The 11,853-nt window shown below is 37.9% G+C and overlaps 1 protein-coding gene and 1 pseudogene across 1 annotated transcript; one reads left to right on the top strand and one right to left on the bottom strand.

Moving 5' to 3' along the window:
* Nucleotides 1-435: 435 nt before the first annotated feature.
* Nucleotides 436-4,384, top strand: LOC141812835 (kinesin-like protein KIN-7J; annotated as a pseudogene).
* An 88-nt stretch (nt 4,385-4,472) lies between these two features.
* Nucleotides 4,473-10,989, bottom strand: LOC141813283 (rab GTPase-activating protein 22-like). The gene is made up of 5 exons (XM_074701221.1): nt 10,552-10,989; nt 9,275-9,410; nt 9,102-9,151; nt 6,243-6,296; nt 4,473-5,968 (listed from the first exon to the last, which is right to left on the bottom strand). The coding sequence occupies exons 1-5, from the start codon at nt 10,656-10,658 to the stop codon at nt 4,732-4,734; spliced, it is 1,584 nt and encodes a 527-aa protein (XP_074557322.1). The 5' UTR covers nt 10,659-10,989; the 3' UTR covers nt 4,473-4,731.
* Nucleotides 10,990-11,853: the final 864 nt, after the last annotated feature.

Below are 11,853 nucleotides of genomic sequence, written 5' to 3'. Positions count from 1 at the left end.
TTTTAATCATTTTGAAGTGTTTTTAATTAAATTTAATATAATGAGTACTTTAGACCATTTAGAAGTAAAGAATTTAATATATATTCTAAAAGTAAAAAAAAAACAAAAGGATAAAAAAAGGACTTTTAAAAGAGGGAATATATATTCTAACAATTTCAAGGCATTTTTAAATAGACATAAACTTTGGAGGTGAAATGGAACTCCACCTAAATAAAATGGAAGGTCATGAAGAAACCATGTCCATAGATTTAATTTCACACACACATTGACAGTTATACATAACCAACTATTCCTACACCTCATTTATCATTTCCTAAAAAAAACCAAAAAAAGGAAAATTAAAATTAAATTACTAATAATTACCAATAAAGTTGAGATTATTAGCTTTCCAAAGGAGGAGGAGGAGGAGGAGGAGGAGGAGCAAGAAGGGGAGGAGAAGAAGAGGAAGGAAATGAACCATTTCTTCCTCTTCTTCGGGTGCCCCAACGCCCTTCAGTGAATCCAATACCGCAGGTTTTGATTCGAAGCAAAATCCTTTTTTTTTAAGATCAAAACAAGCAAAAAGTGTTTTTTTTTCTCGCATTTGGCGGTTTGCTTGATTGGTCTCGTGGATTGATTGGTTGATGGAAGGGTTGTGAGATGGGGAGCGAGGAAATGGCGCAGGAGAGCTTCCTGGTTTCCGTCAGGCTGAGGCCGCTCAACGCCAAGGAGATCGAGAGGAATGACTCCGCCGATTGGGACTCCGTCAATGGTACCTCGGTCGTCTTCAAGCCCTACCTCCCCGAGAGATCGCTGTACCCTCCATCTTACACATTCGGTCAGTCTTCGCCATTGATCTCAAAAGAAAGTTCTTCTTTCGTTTCAATATTTTGTTTTTAGATTTTTTTTTTAACCTTTCTTTTTGTGAACAAACAAATTATCAGATAGAGTGTTTGGATGCGAATGTGACACAAGGCAAGTTTATGATGAAGGCGCCAAGGAAGTAGCTCTTTCCGTTCTCCATGGAATCAATGGTTAGAACAAGTGTGCAAGTTTTTTCATAACAAGTTTGATTTTTTTTTCTTTCCATTCTTTTAAAACACAATTGTATAATGTTTTTATCTGCAGCAAGTATATTTGCATATGGACAAACAAGCAGTGGGAAAACTTACACAATGAGAGGAATAACTGCGTATGCTGTAGCAGACATCTATGATTACATAAGAAGGGTGCAAAATCTTTATAATTTTGTTGATTTTTTTTTTTCAGATATTACTTGTTCATTTATTTGTTTGTCTGTTTATTTGTTGTCATAGCATGGTGAACGAGAATATGTGTTAAAATTCTCTGCAATGGAGATATACAATGAAGCAGTAAGAGATCTCCTGAGCGCAGACAATACTCCTCTTAGACTTCTTGATGATCCAGAGGTAGAGAATGATTTGTCTAACTATTTCTTCTTCTTCTTATTATTATTATTATTATTATTTATTGTCTAGAACTAAATGACAAACATATATTGTTGTTGTCAGAGAGGAACTGTTGTAGAGAAACTTACAGAGGAAACTCTGACGGACCAGTGGCATCTCAGTGACCTCCTTGCAATCTGTGAAGGTAATTAACTACAAAGGAATGCCTAACATTTGTTGTCTTCTCAATCAAAGAATAAGAAACTAATATAAAACTTTTGTGTTTTTTCTAAAGCTCAAAGACAAGTTGGAGAGACAACTCTCAATGAGATGAGCTCTCGATCCCATCAGATTCTGAGATTGGTTTGCCCCTTTGATCATATAAATAATTGAAGTTTCACTACTTAGTAGAATTGATTATAATTAGTTATTTTTCTGTGATTACAGACAATTCAAAGCACTGCTCGCGAATTTAAGAGTAAACAAAGTTCCAGTACCTTATTTGCTACTGTGGTATTATGTCCACTCTTATTGATACTGTTTTTCTAATGAAGGTTGAGCAAACATGAGGCTTATGTTTTTTGTTGTGGACAGAATTTTGTAGATTTAGCAGGAAGTGAAAGGGCATCTCAAGTGTCATCTGTGAGTAATCGGCTAAAAGAAGGTTGCCACATCAATCGAAGCTTGCTTACTCTAGGAACTGTCATTCGCAAACTAAGGTTTTTGAATTAAGTTTAAGAAATTTGTGCTTTATTCTTCTTTCTTCTTGCATTGATTTTGATCTCTTTGTTTTTGGGAATTGAGCAGTAAAGAGAGAACTGGTCACATTCCATTTAGAGATTCGAAGTTGACGCGCATACTGCAACCTTTCTTAGGAGGCAATGCAAGAACTGCAATAATCTGCACAATGAGCCCGGCGAGAAGCCACATTGAGCAATCCAGGAACACCCTTTTGTTCGCAAGCTGTGCCAAGAAAGTAGTCACCAATGCACAAGTCAATGTGGTGATGTCCGATAAGGCATTGGTGAAGCACCTACAAAGGGAGCTTGCTAGGTTGGAGAATGAGCTGAAGCATGTGAGATTTAATACATGCGGTGATCGATCTGATGTCCTTAAAGATAAAGATGCTCAGATCAAGAAGGTTGTTTGTGTTATCTTCTTTTTCATGTTGCTGATGCATGTTGAATTCTCTCCTAAAGCATCCTTTTGTCGGCTTCTTGTTCGTTTAGATGGAGACAGAAATCAAGGAAGTGATGCAGCAAAGAGACCTTGCTCAATCTCGACTCAATGATCTACTTCAAGCTGTAGTGGAGGAACATTCAAGGCAATGGGTAATTAATTTTTCCTACACATGAAAATATGTTCTATGAGTTTGCTTGTGCTACTCTTATCCTTGATTCTCTTCCTTTCCTTAGGAAGAATCCACTCAGGCATCATATTCGCATACGCGTAGTAACAGCGATGATGCACTCTCAATTTCTAGTCTCTCTGGCATTGACTACCAAAATCCCTGTTGTGATTATTCAAGCTTTGATTCACCAGTACAAGCCAATAAGTTCAGTTACCATGAGCTTTGGGACGATCAACCCTCACCTGGTACAACAATTAACAATCCTGCCTTACATGAACTAAGGCTGTGCCAGAGCAAAGAAGGTATCATTGAAGAAGATTGTGAAGAACACTGCAAGGAAGTTCGATGCGTTGAGATACACGCCTTGAGTAATGGAAGAATTGATAAGTTCGATCCGACTGAATGCTGAAAGTGAGGTGACTGATAAGGACACACTTGAGAATTTTGCACCAAAATTTGCAGGATGTGTAAATTTCGACAAGCTGGGAACTGATGGATTTTCCAAATTGGTTCCCGCGAAAAGAGTAATGGACTCCCGAAAATTGTTACTCACTAAAAGTATCAGTTGCTTGAACAATTCTAAGTTCTCTTTGCTTCAAGATGTTGAGCAAGACGATGAGACAGCACCTAAATTTTTGCCAAAGGGAGTTCAGTGGGGACCCAATGCATTTTCAGAAGTGAAGGATGTATCTGAAGACAATGATGAAAAACAACTCTGTGCCGATCAGGTATGAATTCTCAAGTACAAATTCTAAATGTAAATATTTTCAACAGCTTATTTGTTTGTTATATGATACAGGAAATTCGACAGAATCAATTGGAAACCATTGGAAATGAGGAGGAGGAAGAGAATGATGAAGGTGTTGACGAAACACTATGCCCCAAGAGATGCCCTTTGGAGTGGCAATTGGAATTCCACAGAAAGCAAGAGGAGATCATCCAGCTTTGGCACGCATGCCATGTCTCCTTGGTGCACCGGAGTTGCTTCTTCCTAATTTTCAAAGGGGACCCGACCGATGCCTTTTACATGGAAGTAGAATGCAGAAGGTTGTCCCTTCTCAAGAACATGTTCTACCATGGAAATGTTGGTGACATACTGGCCGAAGATGGTCACAGATTGAACCTTACTTCAAGGTATGTCTAGGACTAGTTTCTTTTGCTTAATATTTTCAAATGCTCAGATATATCCATCCTACTTAAATGGTTTTCATCAGCATGAGACATCTTCAACGGGAGAGGCATAGACTATCGAAACTGATAGGGAAGACATTCTACCCTCAAGAAAGGGAGAGCCTTTATAGCAAGTGGGGAATAAGCTTGGACTCCAAGCAGAGGAGAATGCAGCTAGCACAGCTTGTGTGGACAAAAACCGATATCGCACACATAAGGGAGAGTGCATTGCTTGTCACAAAGCTTATCGGCTTCGTAGAGCAAGGAGAAGAGGCCATGAAAGAGATGTTTGGACTCAGTTTCACAGTACAACAACAGACTCACAAGAGATCCTTCAGTTGGATGCAATGGTAGTCTTCAGTTATGTATCTCTGCATATCGATTGACCACGACCAGTGAATTTTGCTGTACTTTTTCCTGTTAATATTGATCTAAAGATTGATGTAATGCGCAAATAATGAGAGTTCTACTACTTAAAACTTACTAATGCTCATAACTAACTTGATAGTGTTTAGTGTACTTGCGACTAGTGTTGGAGATATCGATATCGACATGGACACGAATAAGTCAAATTTCACAAACAAACATTGATACTTTTGCCACTGTATTACATTTCCATAAGTAAACTCATGGTTAAATTAGTTCCTTTATGTGAAATCAAACGCTTTGTTTGATTGTTTCATATTTGCAACAGTGGAACAGTGATAGCTCCTGCATTTAGTAGCTTGGAGATCACACGATGAGTTTGTTTGTCTAAGAATGGAAGAAGATAACAAGAACAGGAGCAGCAAATCAATGGCAGTGAAAGCAAGCACCATGAGATCAAATCTTCTGGTGCAGGCTCATGACCAGATCATGGGCGTCATCCAACAGCCTCCAAACATCTAGAGTCCCTGCCATGCTGTTGCACTCCCTCACTATCTCATCCATGCTGTTGTACCTCTCGATGATCAGTTTCCGGCGCTGCAGAATGCAGGCTGCGACCGTGTAGAGCAGCAGGTCATCAGTTGGGGGAGCACGCAGCCTGATCCTCCCCCGTGCAGACTTCCCGATCCCTGACCGAATCGCTGCCTGGTCTGCCCACATTACCTCCCATAGACTCATTGTCTGCTCAAATGTCAGCTCCCTCCGGAACAGCACGAGCACCATTCTGTACACGAAGAAGCAATCCTGTGCCTGCAGTTTCTCCAAGTGTTTGTATAGGTGCAAGTCCTTGCACTTGATGATCTTTGAGACCGTGCTCAGCTGTCTCTGGATCCCGGCCTCGTCGAGCCTGAAATTGTGCCGGGCCTTCCTCATGAACCCCACGAAGCACCAGAAAGCTTCGTGATCTTCCTCCATTACGGCGAGGATTGGCGATAGGAGGTCGCTCATGCCTTGGCAGTAGCCAATCTCTGAATCATAGACTGCATATGCTTCGAGAACTGCAACCATACGAGCAGCATGGTAAATCATGCACGGGTCCAAGTGCTCATAATTTTCAAGACCGACCAATATTGCAGATTGGAGTGCCTTCTCTTTAGTAACAGAAGCAAGATTCGGAGAATAAACCACCCAATCTGAGTTGACTCGAATTGCATCTAAACGGATTATACGCTGCCACGTTGCGAAGTCTTCGGATGTTCGATTATATTGAGTAAAATCCCCACGGAATGAAGGGATTCTAGTTAACTTGGGATCATGTTGCACAAACACTTCTGAGATTGATGATCCAAGCAAGCTTTCAGTTTCATCTTCATCCGATGTAGAAGATTCTGTGCCCCAAGGATAGTTATCAAACTGAACGACCTCAGCCTCGTCTTCTATTTCCTCTAAGTTACATACGCTGAAGAAATCGCTTCCGTTGTGAACTGGTTGATCTACTTCAAAGTTGTATAAGCTTCCTTCCGTAACATTGCGAGTCGCACTTGGATCATCTTGAGAATCATGAAACTCACAGTGCTCATCAAAACAAGAGCTTGCTGAGTTTCTGACTTCATTTATGGTGTCTAACCTATTTCCCTTATGACAGTGACTCAGAAGTTGGTGGCATTTTCTCCTTAAAGTTTCATACTTTTTCCTGCAAGGGAGAAAATTATTAGGAAACTGGGATTGTGAAACTCCTAAGTCCCATCAAACAACTGGGGATTAAAGCAGATAATTATTGGCAAAACCCACATTCAACATTAAGCTTATACTGAAACATTAAAACCACAACTCACATGAGTTGTAAAATAAAGTGTTCTACATATTCTTAACAATGAGATCAGTTTTGCAGTGTTACCAAAGACGAATCAGAACAATGAACAAAACATGAGTTAACATCAGGCCACTATAATATCTTGTATCATTACCTTATCTGGAGTCTGGTGACAGTTCGTTCAGCATGTGAGCTGTTGAGATCGTAACTGCAAAAAGAACAAAAATAAACAATCAACTTATAACAGATAAATGCAAAAAGCTGAGACAATGCAAAATATTTGATATTTTAAGAATAAATATGATTGCACTCGTCATGCATGAACAATGTTGCAGCCTAATCCAATGCCAGAGTAAACAATTTTTGAAAATTTTGATTGTTCATATTATGGGTCGATCCAGATTCATCAAAGCCAATCCTGGGAAGGCACATAGCAAAAAATGACACCATACCTGCTACCCCCATATCAGATGATCCTACCAAATCTAAGCACTGTTGATATTTGTGGCATTAAAGCAACCTGAATTTGATCTAGGCAAAAATGATACCATAGTATTCAAAATTAATGAAACCGATGTCTTCATGTTTGCCCACTATAAATGCTCACTATCCACAAAGATGCTGAAACTTTTAGAATTTAAAGGGAAAATGTATTTGGTTCTAATCATGTCTACTTTTCAGCCTCTCTTCCCTTCAAGTGGTCTAACTGATCAGAGAAGAACCATCAGTGCCTTCTTTAGACATTGTAGGTTCCAATTCAATCAGACCAACAGATGGTTTACAGGTTTTCACGTCATGTTGGCTCTGGAATTCATAGTAGATATCCAACGACAACAATAAATGCTTGAGGAATGAACTCTTGGTCTGGTCAGTGGTTGCAAATAACCAATATCCAATCCACTGGAACCACTCATCATTGCCATTAAAATTAGTATTGATGCTCCTAAATACCAAGCAACCAACCAACATTAGGCTCAAAAGGCCCACATTATAAAATTTCTTCGGTCATACAATTGTTGTGCCAATGAAGAACTCAGGCCAGCTTGTGCACCCCACAATGCACTTAGATGTCACTACGCCTCAAGACAGTGCAAAAGCATAGAAAGTCTTGACAAGTCCTCTCTCTTTATTCCCTGTACTGTCACCGTCTGGATCTCATCTTTTCAAACTACTTGCCGTTCATAAATGCATCAACATATACTGGTCTCCTCTCCTGTCTACTTGCACAATTGGCATTTAACTAGCAATGAGGATTGTTGAGTGTCTCCAACAACACAATGACGATCAACTTTAAGTCAGCAAACATGGATTACCAGAAAGAATGTTAAAACTGGGGGACTCTCGTCCACAATGAAGAACATACTCCAGAACCAAACTATATATCAGGCTTAATAAGAATATGATGAACAATGCTTCAGCAAGGTTCATTGTCAATCTAGGGGAACAATAAAGGGCAGCCCGGTGCACAAAGCTCCTGCCAATACAGAGTCCTACGAAAGGGTTTTAAAATGACAATCATTATGTCTTTACTCCATGGCATCCAACCTTACTAAGTGGCCCCTCAATCAGCAACAAGGAGGTAGCATGTCTGATTTTAAGCTCTATTGAGGTCTTCAACCAGCTAGTGTGCTTTGTTGTGTCTCAATTACATTCATAGCACACGCTCAGTGCTGAAAAAGTGATTAGGGAATAAGGAAAAATCTCTTTTCAGAGAGTATTCGAGCTTTGTGGTTGACAACCCTTATTGCATTGGTTTTTCTGATTGTATATCTAAGCAGGTTAATAGTAGTCCTAATTCTAGTTTTAGTAGAAAAAGGGTTGTTCAGGTTTGACGAGACCTCATTATATTTCATGATTTGTAGTTGACTACCACTTGTCGCATTCCTTTTTTTTCTTCTACATCTAGGCAGGTTAGAAGTATTCATTTTTGTTGCCATGTGACAACATTGAGACTGGGTAGGTCTAGGAAGCAGTGAAAACATCAATAGTGTTCTATAAAATTCAATAAGAGGCTGCTTCTTGCTGCAACAGAAGTCAACTGGCTAATTTATAACCAACAAATAACCCTGACTCAGGCAAACAATTGTTCATCATGACAAAATGAAATTTTGATCCTCCTGCTTCCACCAGCACCAACAAGACTCAAAGATGCTAAACTCTCATAAACAGCTGAAAGGCCCATTAGCTATGGTAAGAGAGATACTAAGCTCAGAAGAAGACAAGCTATTCAGAAGTGAATTAGTCCTTCGTCGTTCCTCTCAAGTTTTTGGCTTAGACTAATATTCTCTTGCATTAGGTTATTTATGAGAACTATGGAGCATCAGAAATCACTTAGCGTGGTTCACAGAGATTTATAATTAACTATTGGCTAATAACCAAGAGTATACCATACAAGGAAGAGTAGCACAACAGAACATAGTTATTATGTCAAAGATGCACCACATTGTTTAACTCCATAACACTTTAAAGCATCAGGCCTCACTTAGTAAGTTTTATCTCAATGGATTGGGTTCAAATTGTCCAACAAAGAAATAAAGAAAAGAATTGAAAAGTTTACATTTAGATCTGTATCATTTTAGAGCTGCTTATGCAGTCACATAGAGATGATACATTGAGACGCCCCATTGCATTCACTCATCAAAATACGCATCCTATCTTGTTAAATTTCAATCCATGCTGAAGTTAATAATGATTCGATCAAATTAGTTTCACCAAATAGACAAATAAGAAGCAACATGCATTGATTTAAATCTCACATATTTCTTGTTAGTTATATGTGTTGCTTATATTAATATGGAAAAATATTCTATATGAAGTTATTGATAGCTTACAAGTTAGGAAGATTAGGTCATTCTATCATAGCAAGAGTTTTATTAGACCTAGAAAATACTTCAGGTGAAGAAAACCATGACATGTCAAGAATAAATACATTATGATATTATACTAACAACTTCAGTAAAAGGTCCATAAGTACACTTCAATAATTAAAGATTTGAAACAGATAGAGACTTACACTCCAAGGAGAAAAGGCCATACTTGAGCCCTGATAGTTGGGTCAACTCCCTAGCAAAATAAGCATTAGAATTAATTATAGGTAGGTATAATATTTAACTAATCAATAAAAGGGGAATGTGCTGCATTTGCATAGTAAATTGAAATTTATAGCATTTGAGACATAAAACTTACCCCAGTCCTAACTTTTTTAATAAATTTGATTCCTCCATCATGAAACTTCCCTTCTGATGAAAATAGCATGTGCCATCGTCGATGTGAAAGTGCATGTTTTCTTTTCCTCCTAGACCATGGTGATCTCAAGCTACCTCTACATGTAATTGACAATGACATCAACAACAATATACACACACGTACATATGTATTATGGCACAAACAACAAAATTAAGCTCATGAAGGAAGTTAAGTTCACGAAGGAGAGAGAGCATTGGCTACAGATATTAAATGTTCAAACTCTATTATGAAATTTATCAGTCTAAGGTCCAAATTTATTGATGAAAACATGACAAAAGTAGATAATTTATCTTATCGAACTAGAAGGTAGTATAGTTTGAATTGTCAGTGGGAAGATATAAAATTGTTAAAGATAACCTCCATGAAGATCACTCAAATAGCAAATTAAGAATTTGAGTTGAGACATAGTAATGACAACGGACATCAAATTGATTAATCATCAAAATCTAAATTCTGTAAAAGAATGTTCACAATTACTAGGTTCATCAATATCAGACTCAAGCTATGTTGCAGTTTAACTTAAAGTAAGGAAGTTCTTATCTATCTCAAATTTACTTATCTCTCGATGTCCGTATGATACCAGATTAGAAAATAAATTGGTTGTAAAATAAAAAGACAAACGCATTCTACACCTTGCAATCCTGCCTAAAAATCTTCTCTTCTTGGAGATTTCTGAGGCCCCAACACCCGAGCACCATGAAAAAACAAGAGGAGCAACGATTTTTGAAATTGAACAATCAATATGAACCTGATGCTCGTTGATAGCAAGAAATTACTCATTTAACGAACGGGGGCAGTGTGGGAAATGGGAATGAGAAGGAACCTTCACATCAAACTAACAATCTTTAGATCAAAACTAAGAAACTTCCGAATAACTCGTTGAAACTAAGATCACAGGAGAAGAAAATGACACAGGTGGAACATAATAAAAAACAAAAGGACATTGTTTTTGTAAATTAAGATGGAAATATACTGAGAAACAAAGACACACAAAAAAAATTTGAATTAGCAATACATGGATCCCTTCCCTTTCATGCTTTAATTAATGAAGTTAAGAATTAAAACCCCGAAAAGAAATCTCCTTGTACTGATTCTCTTCCGAGATGCAATGTAATGTGGAACAAAAAAAGAAAATTCTTACCTAAAATAGCTAGGAACTCAACAGAAAACACTTTCCTTCCATTAAGTGGGGAAAACTAGAGATTGTGATAACTCACCGATCGGGGACAGTGGAAGAAGCAACGATGAGAAGCGACCGCAGATGGATCCAGGACGACGTCAAGGGAGGCGACGAGGACGATGGCGAACGCCTCAATCCTTTCATCTATTAGCTATCCCCTTCCAGTTACTTTCCCTTCTAGCTCCCAACCGCCGACGAAACCGAAGACAAGTTTTCCCCCCTATTCGTCGTTCATCTCATCTCGGCTACTCGAGAGAACAAAATTCCGGGGAGCGAGGACGGCCGAGGCCGTCACGCTCGCTGAGGCTCCGGCATCCAGCCGCCAGAAGAAAAAACAAAAAGAGGAACAAATCCTCGCCGCCGAAGCCGACAGGAGCCTCCGCCGTCTCCACCCTCGCTGGCTGGTGGCAGATCGCGATCCGGCGCCGGAGTTTCGGAACTGAGGAAAAGGGATCGGCGATCGAGTCGACACGGTTTTTGGCAGCACGCGTGGCCGAAAGGTGAGAGAAGTGGATGGGTTTTATTAACTCGGTTCGTTGCCAATGTTCACCGAAAAAATTTATTTCTAATTTAATATTTTATATTAAAAAATTGGAAAATATCTTCTATATCATATAATCGAAAATACAAAAAGAATCTCCCTTTTTTTAGTTAAAGTATTCTTCTTCTTCTTTTTTTAATTCAAAATGTCCCGACAAAATTACTAACTTTTTAAATTTTTTAATTTTATTATTAAAATACCACTGTGTCTAATATAAAATACCTACTTTATTCTTCTAAATTATTACTCAAAAGAAGTTAATATTTTGATGCTAATCAAATTTAAAAAATATTTTTTTAAATTAATAAAATATGGAGGCATATTTCAAAATTTACTTAACTACTATTGGGTAAATAATTCATGCCATTTCTTTCATAATGCTCGAGAAATTAGTATAGGAAGTTTAGAAGTTAATTAGTAAAGAAATTATAGATTTATTTTATTTGTGTAGTCAAATTTTTGGGAACGCAATCATATATTGTCAAGTCATTGTTTTTAAATAATAATAAATAAATAAATATTTTTTGGGTCCCTTAATTTTTAGATTTTTTTTTAATCTGCCTTCATCATAAGTGTTGACTACCATCATAGTCCTCTTCACCATCATCCCCCACCACCATCCCTTTTCTTGCTACAAAATTAAAATTATATATATATTATATTGGGCACCATCTTGAGCACCACTATGAGCATCAAGTGTAAAAAAAATATTTTTTTATTTTCACTTTCTTTAAATTAAATACTATACTAAATCTTAAATCTTAAACTCTAAAGCCTAAACTTGTTATAGTGTTATTT

Source organism: Curcuma longa, chromosome 20 (assembly GCF_044706935.1).
Source record: "Curcuma longa cultivar G26 ecotype Majalengka, Jawa Barat chromosome 20, ITB_CL_G26_1.1, whole genome shotgun sequence".
NCBI lineage: Eukaryota > Viridiplantae > Streptophyta > Magnoliopsida > Zingiberales > Zingiberaceae > Curcuma > Curcuma longa.
This window is presented reverse-complemented; position numbering and strand designations above follow the sequence as displayed.